Source organism: Salvia splendens, chromosome 14 (assembly GCF_004379255.2).
Source record: "Salvia splendens isolate huo1 chromosome 14, SspV2, whole genome shotgun sequence".
Classification (NCBI taxonomy): Eukaryota; Viridiplantae; Streptophyta; class Magnoliopsida; order Lamiales; family Lamiaceae; genus Salvia; species Salvia splendens.
The window spans coordinates 4,979,166-4,996,558 of NC_056045.1; the positions used below are offsets into that span (position 1 = coordinate 4,979,166).

At 36.7% G+C, this 17,393-nt stretch overlaps 2 protein-coding genes across 2 annotated transcripts; one reads left to right on the top strand and one right to left on the bottom strand.

Moving 5' to 3' along the window:
* Positions 1 to 3,445: 3,445 nt before the first annotated feature.
* On the top strand, positions 3,446 to 11,133 carry LOC121763724 (NAD(H) kinase 1-like). Its single transcript, XM_042159789.1, has 11 exons — positions 3,446 to 3,777; positions 4,246 to 4,393; positions 4,573 to 4,692; positions 6,628 to 6,827; positions 7,298 to 7,411; positions 7,543 to 7,637; positions 8,223 to 8,329; positions 9,147 to 9,220; positions 9,558 to 9,636; positions 9,770 to 10,077; positions 10,644 to 11,133. Exons 1-11 carry the CDS (start codon positions 3,730 to 3,732, stop codon positions 10,950 to 10,952), a joined length of 1,602 nt encoding a protein of 533 aa, XP_042015723.1. The 5' UTR covers positions 3,446 to 3,729; the 3' UTR covers positions 10,953 to 11,133.
* Positions 11,134 to 11,366: 233 nt separating this feature from the next.
* Positions 11,367 to 15,248, bottom strand: LOC121763723 (stromal 70 kDa heat shock-related protein, chloroplastic-like). Its single transcript, XM_042159788.1, has 8 exons — positions 14,569 to 15,248; positions 13,819 to 14,071; positions 13,423 to 13,502; positions 13,107 to 13,249; positions 12,929 to 13,027; positions 12,644 to 12,833; positions 12,165 to 12,563; positions 11,367 to 12,053 (listed from the first exon to the last, which is right to left on the bottom strand). Exons 1-8 carry the CDS (start codon positions 15,112 to 15,114, stop codon positions 11,652 to 11,654), a joined length of 2,112 nt encoding a protein of 703 aa, XP_042015722.1. The 5' UTR covers positions 15,115 to 15,248; the 3' UTR covers positions 11,367 to 11,651.
* Between the last annotated feature and the right edge of the window lie 2,145 nt (positions 15,249 to 17,393).

The window sequence follows — 17,393 nt, forward strand, 5'->3', positions numbered from 1 at the left end:
CTTGAATGGAGAACAATACATATGGAAATGAAGTAATAAATGTTTCACGGAAAATTCAGTAAATGAACACTAACAAAACACATATGGAAATGAAGTAATAAATGTTTCACGGAAAATTCAGTAAATGAACACTAACAAAACGATGTCGAATGAACAACCTCATCACTTATTTTTTCTCTTGATACATTTACGACCAGACTTGGACATATCTTTTATTTATTTCTCAAGGCATCTTGTACTTAGTTATCTTTGTTATCTTGTTCTATTTTGCATTCGGCTTGTTATCATCTCAGTAAACAGAGTAATATGATAAGAGGTCTTGGTAACAATGAATACATGGTAGTCTGATTCCTACAATAAGAATAAAAGATGTTCCACCAAAAGAATGAAAATACTTAAAAATGAAGATAAATAATGTATCTAAACTGCGAACCTAACTTTTCCTTCATATAGAACCCAAAATATTTAAGAATCATCTAAACTATCAAATTCCATATCCATTACTCCCTTCATCACTAATAGTTGGCTTATTTTAATTGGGAATGAGTTTTAAAAAAAATATAATGGAAAGTGAAAGTAAAAGTAGTAGAAGATGAATTCTACTTTTATATAATTAATTTTATAATAAAATATTAAAATGTGATTCTGATAACATTAGTGGATGTGGGTTTATTACCAAAAACAGTAAAAATGTAAATAAGTCATTTATTAGTAGATTGAACAAAAATAATGAGAGATAATTATTGATGGACAAAAGGCAAATGGAGTATAAGCTTAAAATCAGAATCTGATTAGAAGCCTCTTCTCTCAAAATAAAATCAAGCAGTTGAATATTTCAAAGTGGTTTGAAGTTTAAACACAAGAAGACACAATTGACCTTATTTAGTTGAACAAATCAAATTGTAGGGACTGTCGTGGGCAATCAGATAGAAAGCAATAGGGTTGACTAAATATTTTTGTTTTTTTATTTTTTGTTTTGTATGAAGAGAAGGAAAATGTATAACACGCCGGTCAACATTTCCGTGTGACCGTGTCTACTCCATTTTTGCATTTTCTATCTCATGCATCATGTTATATACCTTTAGGGCGTGTTCAGTTTTTCAAATATAGCCAGATTTGGTGCTATTTTGGGGAGATTTCATCCGTTCATCTTCACGGAACTAAATTTGCTCGGCCCGAATATATTGGCAAAGCCCTCACTGTTCCTCTTTGATTTATCAAAATTCGATTCTCTTTGTGAAGCTGTTATATGAAATCTGGAGACAGAGGTAAAGTCATACATCAGGGCAAGATTACTTTTATGCCCCGCAATTAATTTCCCACCTTCCAGCTTCACTTTCCCCAAAATGCAAATTTCATCTGAACCCTCCCATTACCTCTGTGCAGCGGGATTATTTGGGCTGCACCCTCAAAATACCAATTCAACTAATAAATAGAAAAGATGCATCAATTGATATGCTCGACTATTTGCTTAAGCATGAATTTATGGAGTTAAGGCCATTGTCGAAATCGAAAAGCTATGGAAGAATTTTTAAGAGAGAGACAGATGATGTAGCTAGCATGGTGCGTGACTCCCGTACAGCCCCGGCCGGATTGGAGCAGCGACGAAGACGGCGAGTCGCCGCTAATTCCATTCCGAATCCCGAACACATTGAGCAGTTTTCACAAAGTTGGAGTGGGAAGTTAAAAGGAGAAAAATTAGAGAGGCAGGGACAGAGGATTGGGGGGTGGGGGACGAATCTAGAGAGCAATTCTATACATCAAATTGAGGGTGTGTTCAAGAAGAGGAGATTGATTGAAGAAGAGGAGCTGTGACGGAGCATATACAGAGAGAAAGAGGAGCTGTGACGGAGCATAAGCATTGCAAACCAAAGTAATGAGGGCATTTTAGGCATTCAGTACAGAAAACTCTATCCATTAATATAAATAAATTAAAAATTGATTCATATCTAGATTTATTTCTGCTTCCCTAAACAACCGAAATGGATGACATATATGTGAGCTCTACAGAAATAAATCAAGTCAGATTTATTTATGGCCTTCCCAAATCGTGTAACCTGAACGAGTCCTTAAAACATTCATAATTGGGAGATTCCTCCGTAGTACTTTCCAAAAATTCATCCTACCAAATCATCAGCCAACTTCACAATCTTCCCACAGTCCTCTCATTCTTTCACACCCATCCCAAAATTCCTCTAATTTAATTCATTTTAATTATTGATATTTATTAAATATTAAAAAAATAAAATGTAATCAGTTTTATATATAGAGTTGAAATAAAAAGTTTTAAAAAAATTAAAAATTCGGGTCCGCGAGCAATAGGAGCCGAGAGAGCGTCGTCCACTTACGGCCATGCCCGTCCCATCGGCGCCGCCGAGCGCTGTCCCAACCACCGTCCTACACGGCGGTGGGACAACTCCCTGTTGTGAATGCTCTTAAAGTACTCACTCTCCTCGTCCCATCACAAGTGATCAACTTTCCATTTTGAGTTGTCCCACCACAAGTGATCAATTTCTTTTTTAATAATAAAAAACAAAACTTCAACTCTCTTTTAATTTATTTCATCCTCGTACTTTATTCTCTTTTTATTTCTCTTACTTATTCATTTCTTGTACTTTATTCTCTTCACTTTAATCTAATATATCATTTTCTTAAATCTCGTGCCAAAAAAACTCCATCACTTATAATGGAATGGAGGATATAAAACAAATCTCGTCATATTTTCCATTCTCATTATGCACATTGTCGATAGTTATGCAAGTCGACCACTTTTTGGCACAACCATTCATTTGTAAATTATAAAATTAAATTTTAGTTGACTTTTATTTCATCTCATAACTTATAAAATTAGTTAATTAAATCAATCCATATTTTTCAATTGTTCCATACAAATAATTTTAATGAAATTTGTTGTGATTTTTGTATTTTTGTCATTATATCTTTACCCATTATATAATAATCATCTAAAATTGACTATCTTAATATGAATAATACTAAATTTATCCAAAAGTTAACCAAGAAGCATAATTGAAATGACAATTTTCCCTTTTGCATTAGTGCATAAAAAATAAATATGTAAGTTTTATCAATTTTTGGGTAGTTTCATATTTTTCAAAAATTAAATGACAAATAAGTTTAAAATTTTGTTAATAATCCAATAATAATTTTTGAGGTGAATCCAATGTTAAATTAGTGTAAATGAGTGAAATTTTGGTAATGTCAATGAATATTAACGTAAATATATATTAACATAATGGCGTGAATAATTAAACGATATCGAGTCTACGAATCTAAAACGTAAAAGTAAAATAAAGCAAATTTGGTAAGTACATAAAACGAATAAAGATTTTAAAAAACTTTTGATTCATCTCTAATAAAAGGGGTGGAATAAACAAAAAATTAATCAAATTTCTAATTTATAGGCAATTAAACAAAACTCAAAAATCAAATTATGAAACACAATTTGGTGTCCAGAAATATGATTATGAAGAACAATTTGGTAGATAGCTGCTTACCAATCAGTCTTCCATGGAATCCCAAGCCACGCGTCTCGTATTTGGATCCCACCATCTCTACCAAGATTCTCCCTCCCTACTAAGGCACCCTACCTCCGTCTTCCTCTGCATACATTCATCAATTTAGCCTCTTTTTTTTCCTTCAGTATAAATATCGCAATCGCATTTTTCTCCGCTCTACTAGTCTTTGTTCTTCACCAGTTTTCAGAAATATATGCATAATAACAATAGACACAGCGACATGTCTCCAAGCAACTCCCGTGTACGTGAGTTATTGATTGTGAAGCGCGATTTTGGAGTGCTCTGTTTTGATTGACTAGATTTCTGCTGAATTTCGCTGTTATTGCTTGCGAATTTGAATGATTGTTTTTTTGACTTTTGATACTTGTCTGGTAGTTTAAAAGGCTGATTTCTCTGGAATTTATCCCCTTGCTTATAGGTGGTTGTAAATGCGGATTAGAATTTAATTAAGCTGTTGATTAGGGGTTACTGTAAAATAACTAAATTTTGTCCTTCAATAGTGCAGACAAACCTTATGAGATAATCAAATTGACAGATCACTGCTTGAAAAGACATGTGATTGCCATGGGAATATGTGGATCGAGCTGTGTTGTCTATTTTGTTTTTATGCACTTTTAGTCAGATCAATTTCTGCATGTGGTACTGTATTTATTTGTTTCAAGTGATCAAAAGGAATCATTTTTTAATCACTGAATGGCTTCTCTAACAGGGCAACGGAATCGTGTCACCGGCAGAGAATGGCTGTCTTGATTCTACCTCGGTGTTGAGCTCGGAAAAGTCTATAGAGGAACTTATTCAACAACCTCCTCTCCAAGGAATTGAAGATAATCTGGTTGAGTTCTCTGAGGCTTTGAGAAGTGAGTCTTCTGAATTTTCATTTATGGGAATATATGTATATATGCTACTATTGGAGCAATATGTTATGTTATGTTATGTTATGTTATGTTATGTTATGTTATGTTATGTTATGTTATGTTATGTTATGTTATGTTATGTTATGTTATGTTATCAATTATTTGATTACATGTGGTTTTAGCTGTTGCGAAGGCACTGCGAAGGGTGACAGAAGGCAAGGCTTCTGCTCAAGCCGAAGCTGCTGAATGGAAACGTAAATTCGAATTGGCGACAGCACATAATCTGCAGTTGGAGAAGAAAGGTTATTTCAGCACTGCTCACTCTAGTATTTTTTGTTTGATCTTTAATTGTTGGTCTTATATAACATGGAGTTCTTCTCCTGATACGAATGCTGTCACTCTGTTTGTTTTTCTATCTGTGATGGCAACCGGAATGCTATAGTAACCAAAACTGCATTATTCCAACATTGATCGAAGATTTTTCCTGAGTTGTCCTTATTTGCCAAAAATTCAAATTGAGAGACCAGTGTAGTGAATGAATAGGAAGTTTTGAGGATCGGATCCTTTGCTTTCTAAGAAGATATCTCCATTCGCTCCAGTTTCCAACATTTATGACATCGATTATTTGTGTACCAGTTCAAAAATTTCTTGTTACAAATCTGACTGACTATACATTGTTCAGATGTTACATAGTAGAATTTTATGTGGGCCCCATCCTTTTCTATTTGAGTCTCGTTATATTTGGGAATATGGCATTTGGATAGTCTTAATTGTGAGAAGACTTTTGGTGAGACTCTTTACGCAGGGCATTGGGTTGGATGAATTTAGATGAAAAGATGTAGCTTGTAAGCTTCTCCATTTAATAAATTATCGTATTTATTTAGAAATTTATTTAGTTTTTAAGATGATCTATACTCAGCATATAAGAAGATATTTTTGTTTTTGTCTAACGTTCCTTTGCCAATTGGTTGATCTGCTAATAAGAAAATTGAGTGCTGTGTAACCCGGCATTTGACAGTCACATTGATTTGTTAAAGCTTGAATCGCCGTTTTTATAAGGCTTGTGTTGCAATAGTTACATCTTATTAACTCTATTACGTTGCAATGTTCTCCGCAAGAGAGCTTTTGCATTGAGGAAAGTGGGAAGATTTTCTTTCATGCTACTATAGGATCCTCATCATATGGTTTTTCATTACACGAGGATATATGATTTCTTCTCATTCTTTACACCTCCCTCGCAAACTGACTTTAGGTTTGTATCATTGTTGCAATTCAATTATGTCCTTACTCCTTAAAATTGTAGCAATTTTATTAATTTTATTTAATTGTTTTGAAATTTGATACACAATGCTAATTTTTGGCACTATTTGGATAACATGGTAGCTGGATTTAAATTGGGTTACTTAACCTTGTCCCAAATTAAGATTGGGTTACTTAACCTCCATGTAATGCCCTCTGCATTTCTTCGATAAGATTATAATTATAAGAGTTTTCAAAAGTTGCGTTGGAGTGATCGGATGCAGAGTTACTGCCTAGTAGGGAAGTTTGTTTCCATCTTTTCCTTCAAAAGTTTGAACTTGAATGTCATTAGTTGCATATTGATTTTTACAGTTTAAACTTTAAATGTAAATATGAGATTAGCTTTTTAAATTTATGTTAGGTCTCTTAACAGCTGATTCTTCTCAAGCGTCATCATGACACTGCACTGGAAAACACATCATAATTCCTGCTGTCATGTAGAAAAACCACACAGTAAAAGGCAATAATTAAATTGCAAATTCACCATAAGATGCGATTTTAATTTTGAAATTGATCCCAAAGCAAACTAAACTGGCCTTTGGTATGGTTTAGAGGTCAAACAAATTATGCAGCAAGTGAGGGAAACAGCAAATTTTGTGGTATCATCGAGTATATACATAGCACTAAATAAAATTATGTTTGGATATTTTCCTTATTATCCTGTAAAATGAAATTGCAGTGGAATGTGTGAATAATATATGATCAATTAGTGACTGATAAATATATCCTTAGATTTGTCAAATATGTGTCGTTCACTGCATATTTCATGTGCAACCAACAATCCAAATATTCTCATGAGCTCATCAGTTTCCTATTTTGAGTTTCTCAAAGTGATTTGCAAGATGTAGTTTAAGAGATTTTATATGCCAATATCTAGTGATGTTTTTTCTTTACCTAAATAGTTCTATTAATATAAATTCTAAAGTTCTGCTTGGCAGTACTGTCATTGGGAGGCCAATCCAGTGAGTCAAATGTTGAGAGAACCAGAAACTTGGATGATCATGTTGCAACCTCAAACCAAAGTAATGATCAGTGTGAGTTATGCAGCGGGAAAGATGATATTTGCGCTCATGAGGTTCTTCGAGATGGTGAATCCGGTTCCGGCTGCACTCCTGCTTCACATAAGATGATGAAAAAGGTGAGTCGCTACTTCCTGAGTTTTGTGAGAAGTTAGATTCAAATTCGCCAATGTATTAGTATTAAAAAATTAGTGCTTTAATTGCTTTATGAAAGACATAGATTCAGAATATCTACCAAACCACTATTGCACAGAAATTCATCATTAAAAAGAAGAGAGAAAGTAATTTTAAGTAAAAAACAGATTGTCAGAATAAAGTGTAGGAAGCACACCTGATATTTATGCATCTGTCCTCTCTAGAGTTATTATTGCAAGCCATTGCTCATGAAGTGAAAGTACATAAACAGGTAAATATTAAATATTGCCCTTATTTTGTTATGGCTTGTTGGCTCTAGACATCATGGTTCTTTTTGCTGAAGTACTCAAAGTCAGCTGTGTGTAAACTTATGCACTCATTTTCTTTGTTAGTCATATCTCACTTTTCAAAAAGTAATTGCAATTTAACTTGATGTTTTGGCTTGTGGTGACAGGCATCGTTTAAGCTATCATGGTACTGCAAGGGTGATAAATCCGACCGCCACAAACATGATGTTGTGTCTTTTGAGAAGGGTAATATAACAACTGCAGAGCGCAGCAGTAAACAGGTATAGCTTGTGTCATGCAACTTGATTTGCGACTCCTCAAACTTTCCTGTTTAGAATGTAATTTTGTGCTTGCGTATCAATTTTAACCTTTAAGTATAATAAAACCACAATTTTCAATATTTTCATTTCAGATTTCCTTGAAGTGGGAATCACCTCCGCAGACTGTGCTTATGTTAACAAAGCCAAATTCTACATCTGTCAAAATCCTGTGTTCTGAAATTGTCAGGTAGGATTCCTTAAATATGTCTTCGTTTTTATACTTGTTTCACTCCTTCGATTTCAACCACATGGCGCATCTGTTAATATGATTCTGTCTGGGATTGGGCCCATCTGATGTACATAAGTTTCCCGTGCTTAAAATTTATGTTGGCTAGAGCCATTTTCTTCAGATAAATATTGAACTCATCCGAGCTTCATCAGTAATAAATCTGAGAATTTCATTTGCAAAATCACTCCCGCAATATCATTCCCCTTAATATTAAACTGTGAATTCTCCAGTCTGGTTCTTCTTCTTTGGTTGAGTCTCCTAATTGTCATGAATGGATGCTTTTGCCAAGATTTTGTGAATCATTTCTATATCAGACTTCAATATGGGTTGGAGAGTTTTCCCTAACATTTAGATGCCCCCCTCCTTTTCTTCGTTTACTTCTTTGTAATCGTCTATAAGATGTATCTCTATATTGGCGTTTGGCTGTTTCAGTAATAGTTAAAGCAATGAATGTGATACTCTCTTGAACATTTACTATGCTAGTATTTCTTAGTAAGCGATGAATATTTTAAAAATTAGAGAATCCTTTGCCTCCTTTTGCAGATATTTGAAAGAGCACAAAAATTTGACAATATTTGTGGAACCACGAGTAAAATCCGAGCTTCTGACAGAATCGCCATACTATAGCTTTGTACAAACCTGGCTAGATGGTAAGCTAATTTCCCTTTTGTTGTAGGAGCTAGATATATTGATTCCCTTTATAACAATAACTCCATTGGCTCTCAGTCTACAATCTAACAAAATTCTTTAATCAGCTACTGTTGTGTAAAATGCTTAACTTCCTCAGTCAGTCAGTTGATATTGTAACTTCTCTTCCTCATCCAGCACATGCTGTTTTTTTGTCCACTGTGAAGTACGAAGTACATTTAAAACGGTCAATCATGTTATATAATATAAATACTAATTTTAATTGGCTAATGGATCCAAGGTTTGTCTTTGTGTTGATGAAAAATTTCTGTAGCTATACTAGAAAGGATGAGGAGGTCTTTATTAGTGAATACAGAAGTAGTTTTCGTCCCATTTTAGGTGTATATAACTTCAAATTCCAACTTCATTCCTTTTTGAGTTAGTTAATGATCTATAGTAATTATGTGAAGTTATATATTTCTGTGCACGTATGATAAATTGGGAAATACATTCTTTTGCAATTTGTGGCAAACTGTTATCAACAAGTTGTCGAGCTGTTGACCCTTCTGCTTAATTCATGATCCAAAAACTGGACCTATCCAGACATGTCTAACTGCAATCCCTTCTTCTGACATAATAATTTTCTAGTTTCTGTTGTTTTCCAGAAAAACTTGATATATATCTGAGGTTACTGTTCCTTTGCTTTCATTTTTCCGGGGGATAATGCATGAGATCAATTTCCACGAGCAAGCTGTGTTTCGTCTTTAGTACTTCAAATATGATAAATGGTGGAAATATCTGTTCTCTCCTAATTATGCTCTAAATGATCTGCTTCCACAGACAAAGATGTTCAGACACTGCATACAAAAATTGATCTCATTGTAACACTTGGTGGAGATGGAACCGTCCTATGGGTATTCTTATTCTCCAACAAATATAATTGATTTATATAAATACAGTAGCCAGCCCCCTAAAAAGAAATGTTATTTGTCCAATTATCGGTAAAGAAGAAAGGCAGGCACAGATTGGTAGGAATTGTACAACTCAATTTCAGTATGCCAACTGTTAATGCATTGCGATTTTGTATTCCTTTTTGGAAGGAGTTAGCTGAAAAATATTGGCTTCATTCTCCACTCTTTCCATTGCATGATCCATTACTCATCGCCTTTTTTAGTATAGTTTTGAGGATTTTATTATGATACTCATTGCCGCTTTAGTGATCATGATGAAGAATTTCTCTCATTTATGCAGGCTGCTTCTATGTTTAAAGGTCCCGTTCCTCCCATTGTGCCATTTTCTTTAGGCTCTCTGGGTTTCATGACCCCTTTCCGTATCCTTTAGTTTCCTTGAAGAATTCCTTATTTCAAATTCTTAGCTTTGTTCACTTGCAAGGTACTAACAAATTAGTATCTTACGGAAATGCTTTGGCATATCTATCAGTTTATCCATAACAAAATAATCAGATAGTGAACATTATCGCGAATATCTTTCGTCAATCATTCGTGGTCCTTTTAGTATCACATTAAGGCATCGATTGCAGTGTCATATCATCAGAGATGAGGCCAAAAGTGATAACGATAATGAAGGGCCTATGCTAGTCCTGAATGAAGTAACAATTGATCGTGGAATTTCTTCATTCCTGACAAATTTAGAATGTTACTGTGACAACTCTTTTGTAACCTGTGTACAAGGAGATGGTCTGATTTTGTCCACGACATCTGGGAGTACAGCATATTCCCTTGCTGCCGGAGGATCCATGGTCCATCCACAGGTATGCTTCACTTGATTTGTATTTCAATCCATATTTGTATATCAGAAGAAAAATTACCTGAAAAATGTTGCTTAACATTAAGCACAGATAACAGAAGATTGAAATTACTTATGTTCGTTAATCTTTATTTAGCTTAATAATTAGTTTTTCCCCTTCAATTCACATTGCAGAGTGATGTTCACAAAAAGTAAACCTGTAAAATAATAATTGTAGGGCCCAAATGGGTTCGAACTGGTGACTTCTTGATCTGCAGTCAAAAGTGTGACTGAAACTCGGAGAAGTATTTCACACTTGACGACGCATAATATAGTCGGAAACCCTTCTTTCCTTGAGTTTTGTGCTGTCTAATAACACTATATGGTTTCGATCGATAGCATGAGATTGACTTAATTCCATCTTTAGTATAGAGACATTTATCATTTTCAACATGTCTCAGTCTATTATCTTATTTGTATCATTATCATCTCTGTTTGGAATAATCATACATGCTCCCTCTAAGCTCCCTTAACATTGTATCTAAGACCAACATAATTTCATACCAATAAAGGATTTGTTTATATTTACAGGTTCCTGGAATATTGTTTACACCTATCTGCCCTCATTCTCTATCATTTCGGCCTCTGATATTGCCTGAATACGTAATGCTGAGAGTAGTGGTGCCGTTCAACAGCAGAAGCCAAGCATGGGTGTCATTTGATGGCAAGGACAGGAAACAATTAGCCCCCGGAGATGCACTCGTGTGCAGCATGGCCCCTTGGCCGGTTCCCACTGCGTGTCAAGTTGACTCAACCAGTGATTTTTTGCGCAGCATCCACGACGGTCTTCATTGGAATTTGAGGAAGACTCAGGCCTTTGATGGCCCTCGCGATCCTTGACTGTGCGGTATTGAGGAAGAGATATATATCCACATCTTATTTACTGGTTGCTGGAATTTGTAAAATTGAAATGCACCTATTTTTATTATATACATCCCATGAAAATAAGGAAGAAGTGGCGAGTGAATCGACAACACTATTTCATACTCGGATTAGATAATGTAGTAGTCCATTTCAGCAATATCGGTTCCTTCCCGCATAACATAGGGCAAGAATTCAGAACCACTCTCAGTCTCCCTATCTTTCTCGGGTTTTTTTCTTCTTTTCGCAGAATAGAGGATTTACCTTTTTTTTGAGTTCTGGTAAGTAATACATTTGTACATACAGTATATCGGTTGGAACTTTATTGGTCAAGGCCAAGGGTGTACACACAGCATATGGAAAGGATATAAATACTGCAAAGGAAGGAGAATATAATTGTAAAGTGAAACAAAATAAACTTTCGCCAAATTCATCTTTAAAAATCTAGGCAGATCATGAGAAAGCAGCAGAAATTTTTTGAACAAAAATGTCTCATGCGCTGCTGCTTCAGCTATAAGCCTATAACCTAATCGTCTTATGACATTCCTACAATTTCTGCAATTGCACTTTTCCACGGTAACTTGCTTCAACAACATTTTTTTAATCATTTTCCAACTAATATAACCCTTTTCAAACAGGGAAAGAAGATGAGGACGCAGGAAAGGTCACAAAAAATGCTCATTTGCTGTCTGTGAAATCAGCATCGATAACATCGCCATCGGGTCCCTTTTCCGAAGATTCTGAGGGGGTAGCTCCTGCACCAGGCGTTGGGCCAGCACCGGGTGCTGCTGCACCAGGTTGATTATATAGTGACTGGCCAATCTGCATGACTTCCTGATTAAGTGCAGTCATGGCATCCTTCATTGTTTGTGTCAAACCTCCTGAGATTGCATCCTTGAGTTCTCCAAGTTTTGCCTCGACCTTCTCTTTTACAGGGGCAGGAATTTTGTCACCAAGTTCCTTCAACTGCTTCTCCGTTTGGTAAACCACCGAATCAGCCTGGTTCTTAGTATCTATGGCGTCTCTCTTCTCCTTGTCTTCCTTGGCAAATTTTTCGGCCTCACTGACCATTCTCTCCACCTGGATTCATACAAAAGAACGTTAATTTAAGCAAATAGAGTATAAAAATCAACATGCAGGCAGTTTTTCTTAAGAACTTTATTTAGTAAAGGAATCATTAGGAAAACTCACCTCGTCACCAGGCAACGTACTAGCACCAGTAATAGTGATATCTTGCTTCTTCCCGGTTCCCTTATCAATGGCGGTAACTGAGAGGATTCCATTTGCATCAATATCGAACTTCACCTCAATTTGGGGAACACCACGGGGAGCAGGTGGGATTCCATCAAGGCGGAAGCTGCCTACAGATTTGTTGTCCCTGACAAACTCTCTTTCACCTTGAAGGACATTGATTTCAACACTGGTCTGACCATCAGCAGCTGTTGAGAAAACTTCTGATTTTGATGTGGGCAATGTTGTATTACGTGGGATAATCTTTGTCATCACTCCACCAAGTGTTTCCAGCCCCAGAGATAGAGGTGTTACATCCAAAAGGACAATGTCGCTCACATCTCCCGCCAATACACCAGCCTAAGCAGATAAGTTAGCTAAAAAAGAGGGCAGATGATATAAGTTGATCACATGTCACAAAGAAAATAGGATATAGCTACCTGAACAGCAGCTCCAAGGGCAACAACTTCATCAGGATTGACAGTCACATTTGGGTCTTTTGAAGTCAATTTCTTAACAAGCTCCTGAACAGCAGGAATACGTGTGGAACCACCCACCAGGATAACCTCATCCAAATCACTGAAGGAAAGCTTTGCATCCCTCAGAGAATTTTGAACAGGGGTTTTTAGTCTGAAAAAGGACATCATTACTCCACAGCGATGCTAGTAGAAGTATATAATAGATAATTGCAATTGTGTTCTGATTAACTTATGCACCACGCTCACCTGTCAAGCAAATCTGAGCATAATTCCTCAAACTTAGCTCGTGTAAGGGTGGTCTCAATATGTTTAGGGCCATCTGCAGTGGCAGTAATGAAAGGCAAACTGGCAAAAAACAGTTAAAATGATGAGCATGTACATATTCAAAAAGTAGCAAAAATAATTGGAAAAGATATGAACATGCCTAATGTTAGTTTGAGTCAAAGATGAGAGTTCCATTTTGGCTTTCTCTGCAGTCTCAGTCAAACGTTGAAGGGCTTGTTTGTCCTTCAATAGATCTATTCCTTCATCATTCTTGAAACTTGCAGCAAGCCAATCAACAATTCTCTGGATAAATAAGGCCAGAAAAAAATGTGTGAAAATGATCAAAGAATAGTTAATTTTCACATGAAAGTCAAGAACCACCATGTCAAATAACATGGATTAACCAACATTGGTTCCCCGTGTGTGTGTTGTGGGTGTGAGAGAGAGAGTCAATGAATAAGTATATGCATATGGACCTTATCAAAATCATCACCACCAAGATGAGTGTCCCCGGAAGTAGAAAGCACCTCAAACACGCCATCACCAACCTCAAGGACTAAATCAGTGCAAGTAGAAAACACTTATTAGGTGCTTCAACACTCATGACAGCATAGCTTAAAAATAGAGTTTCCTTATATCTGCCAAAGAAATAATCTCAAACATGTACTATGTACATTTAACAGCAGAATATGAGACCAAGAAGTGACGCATTGAGATTGAGAAACACCAAAAAACAGGATCCAGGAGAAAAGAAAGGATAAGGGTTTAAGAACAAGATAGTTGTAACTGAAACATCAAGAGGGTCACTTTCACAGCAAGATCAAGAACTAAGATGACCATAATGAGATCAAGAAAGAGAAGGCACTTAGTACCTGAAACATCAAAAGTGCCACCTCCAAGGTCAAAAACCAGAATAGTTTCGTTGCTTTTCTTTTCAAAACCATAGGCCAATGACGCAGCAGTGGGTTCATTTATAATGCGGAGAACCTCTAATCCAGCAATACGACCAGCATCTTTCGTGGCAGTCCTTTGAGAATCATTAAAGTATGCAGGAACTGTAACTACTGCTTTGGTAACCTTGTCATTCAAAAACTTCGATGCGTCATCCACAAGCTTCCTCAAGACCTGCCAGAAACAAGGAAATGTTACAGGAGTTTAAATGTAGAAGGTGTCATCTTCGCAACAGTCAGGTACTCGGACATACTCACCCTAGAAGAAGAATATTCTATGAACAAAAAACTAAATAGAAAAGCAATGACGGCAGATAACATGATCAAACTTAATGTAAGCCCTAAGAGATGATAACTGCTTAGAACTAATAGCAGCAAGCTTGGAAATGGCTTTACAATAAATTATTCAACGAAGAAAGTGTTCAGAAGACTATATACACATAACATCCTTCTAGATGGTGCATTCAATAACTAGCATCAAAATTGAATTAGGGCAATTAAACGGCAAATTCATTTACAGAATCTAAGAGAATCCATAATCCAACATTATTTTCTAATATGATATGTCTGGTCGCAATAGAACAATATACATGGCAAAGCAGTGCATCAAACAATATCAAGGCAAACTGAATCGAATTAAAAAAAATTAGAAACAAATGGTAGAATATAGACCTGAGCGGAAATCTCCTCAGCTGCAAACTGTTTGCCAATGGCGGGGCAGTCAAGCTTGACATTCCCATTCTCATCCCTCACAACATTATATGAAACCTGCTTGGACTCGTCATCAACCTCTGACATCTTCCTCCCAATAAATCTCTTCACGGAGAAGAATGTATTCTCAGGATTAACCACGGCCTGCCTCTTGGCAATCTGTCCAACCAGCCTATCGGAATTCTTAGTGTAAGCAACCACAGAAGGAGTAGTGCGCTGGCCCTCGGCGTTGGTGACGATGGTAGGCTTCCCTCCCTCCATGGCCGCGACGGCGGAATTGGTGGTTCCCAAATCAATCCCCACGACTTTCTCCGCCACCACGCGGAAAGTAGAGCCTCGGCGGGCGCTACTTTGCTTACTCCTGAGCTTCAAGCCGGAGGGGGTAGAGGTGGTGTTGAGCTTGGCTCCGAGAAATACGGTTCTGTTGGGGTAGTTTTTGATAGAGTTGGCGGCAGTGAAGTGAGCGGCGGCGCCGAGGGCGTGGACTTGAGCAGCTGAGGAGGCCATTTTTGCGATCTAGGGTTTGTAAAGAATCGAAATGGGGAGGATAGATTCTTAGAGCAAACCCTAGGCAGAAATGGAATTGGGAGCAATGACCGGTGAGGTTGGTAGAGAGAGATAAGAGAAGAGTGGTTGTTGGGTACAAATAAATAGGCTTACAAACACAAAATAAATAAACAAATTAACTTGAAGTGAATAAATAATAATCTCAATTGTATTTATAAAAATAATTAGAAACTCAAAAATTTCATACATTATTTAAGTGATGTTGATTTCCAAGTTTCAAATCTCAAAAAATTTAAACTTCATACATCAATTATAAAACGAGATTCCCAATTAAAAGTTCCAAATCTCAAATAATAAAACTTCGATTTTTAAAAATGTAAGCGTTTTCCTTCCAAATCTAAACTTAATTAATACTCTGGCAAAGGAACTTTTGTTTTCTATGTGATGATTGAGTTCTTTTGTGGCCAATCTTGCCATGTAGTAATCTGCATTAATCATTTTAATAAAAGGAAAGTAATTTTGAAAGCCATATAAGTAAAACTTTATACTCCTATTATAAAATTATTTAAAGTTCAGTTTAATAAAATATCAAATGATCAAATTATTTTTACTGATTATTCAAAATAAGCATAAACTACAAAAATGAACTAAATATTACTGTAAAACTAACATTTTAAATCCAGACAAATCGATCATTCAAAGAGCGATCCCAACAAGAAGATTAATGATAGTCAAAACCGTTTAAAACAAGAGAACAATAATTATACCTGCATATGTAGTAGTAGAACAGTAGTTTAAATATTGGGTTGGGTGTCTTCTCCAATTATTGATTATTGTTAGAGATAAGAGGCAAAAGACTGAAAGAGGAATATAGGAGTACTACAGTTTTGGAATAGATACATTAATTTATTTATTTATCATCTACTGAAGTGTGTCTCATATTCTGAATTAGGCTGAGAAAACAAAATAAATCTTGCAATTATAGTGGAATATTTTGATAAAAAAGACATGAGCAAGCTACTCTTGCAAATTTCAATTTGCACACACACACGAACCATACATATATTCCATTCTCTTGATTAACTACACCAATCTAAGCAAATACTCAGTGATGATTCCGCGAATTTTCGATGATGATAAATGCTCGTAAAAATAAATTACGACACAGAGAATTTTACGTGGTTCGATTTACTGAGGTAAATCTACGTCCACGGGGAGAAATGGGGGCAGGTTTGTATTGCTTGATCTGCGAATTACAGCTTACAACACAGACTTGCTATATGATTATTTCTCTAGAGAGATTCTAACTCTTTTCTGCCAGATCTAAGTCCTATTTATATATTGAACTAAGATCGTGGCTTGCATCACCACCCTAAGTCGTGGATGTCGTGTAGGTCATGGCCTAAGATCGTGGCCTGAGTTGACGCCACGTGGTAGTGGGTGTGTTGGAAGTTGTGGAAACCCTGCATGGGTCCACTAACTCCTTGTTCGGTCGAATACTGAGACCGAACTGCTTTGGTTGCCGATCTGAGAGTAGAGCTTGATGCCGACCTGAGAGCAGAGCTTGATTGGTTGGCCTTTACCGAGCTGTAGGCTGAGGCCGAACTCTTTGGTAATGCCGAACTCATACTCTTCCTTGGGCTTTGGGCTGATGGGCCGTCACTGCTGTTGGGCTTGTTTAGTTCGTACCCCATCACTACCCCCCCCGAAAGACGAAGTGCATCACTTCGGCGAAGCGAGTCACTTCGGCATTCTGGATAAAAGTACGGGGGAGGCTGACGTCAGGGGACATGCCTTGCATGTGACTGCATTAAATGCGACAGTAAAATCCGGCCGTTGAATCCTGAAAAGGTGGGATTCGAAACGGTGCGACGATTTTGAAATCTTCGCCGAATCTGATAAATATGCTCTTTCTTCCTCATTTGAACACCTTTGCTGTTGCGTCTTCTATACTCTCTCTTTCTCGAGAAATTTTCTTCCGCTTTCAAGAGCTTCTTCAGACTTTCTTCACTTTCAAAAAGTAAGAAAAATGTCTTCTTCTTCTTCTTCGATGTCGGGTAGCGGTAGGAAAGGGGATAAGGGGTCTTCTAGCCGGAAAGAATCCGGGGAGAAGACCGTAGAGTATTTTCACAGTATCTTGAGTAAGGATACTGTGATATCCCTTCACGAGAAATATTTTTTACCTGGGGGGAAGGCGGTGGTTCCCGACGATGATCATAGGGCTAACGACCCGCCGGAGGGTTATGCCACCGTTTACGAAGCCTGCTTAGAATGCGGGC

Bases quoted from the DNA above. Each gene is read 5' to 3' on its own strand.
- LOC121763724 (XM_042159789.1), top strand. From the start codon at position 3,730: ATGCATAATAACAATAGACACAGCGACATGTCTCCAAGCAACTCCCGT. The intron at 9,637-9,769 runs GTATCCTTTAGT...CAAAATAATCAG, and splicing joins GGGTTTCATGACCCCTTTCC to ATAGTGAACATTATCGCGAA. The intron at 10,078-10,643 runs GTATGCTTCACT...TTATATTTACAG, and splicing joins GATCCATGGTCCATCCACAG to GTTCCTGGAATATTGTTTAC.
- LOC121763723 (XM_042159788.1), bottom strand. From the start codon at position 15,114: ATGGCCTCCTCAGCTGCTCAAGTCCACGCCCTCGGCGCCGCCGCTCAC. The intron at 13,250-13,422 runs GTCCATATGCAT...TTATTTATCCAG, and splicing joins GTGGTGATGATTTTGATAAG to AGAATTGTTGATTGGCTTGC. The intron at 12,054-12,164 runs GTGAGTTTTCCT...GTATGAATCCAG, and splicing joins GTACGTTGCCTGGTGACGAG to GTGGAGAGAATGGTCAGTGA.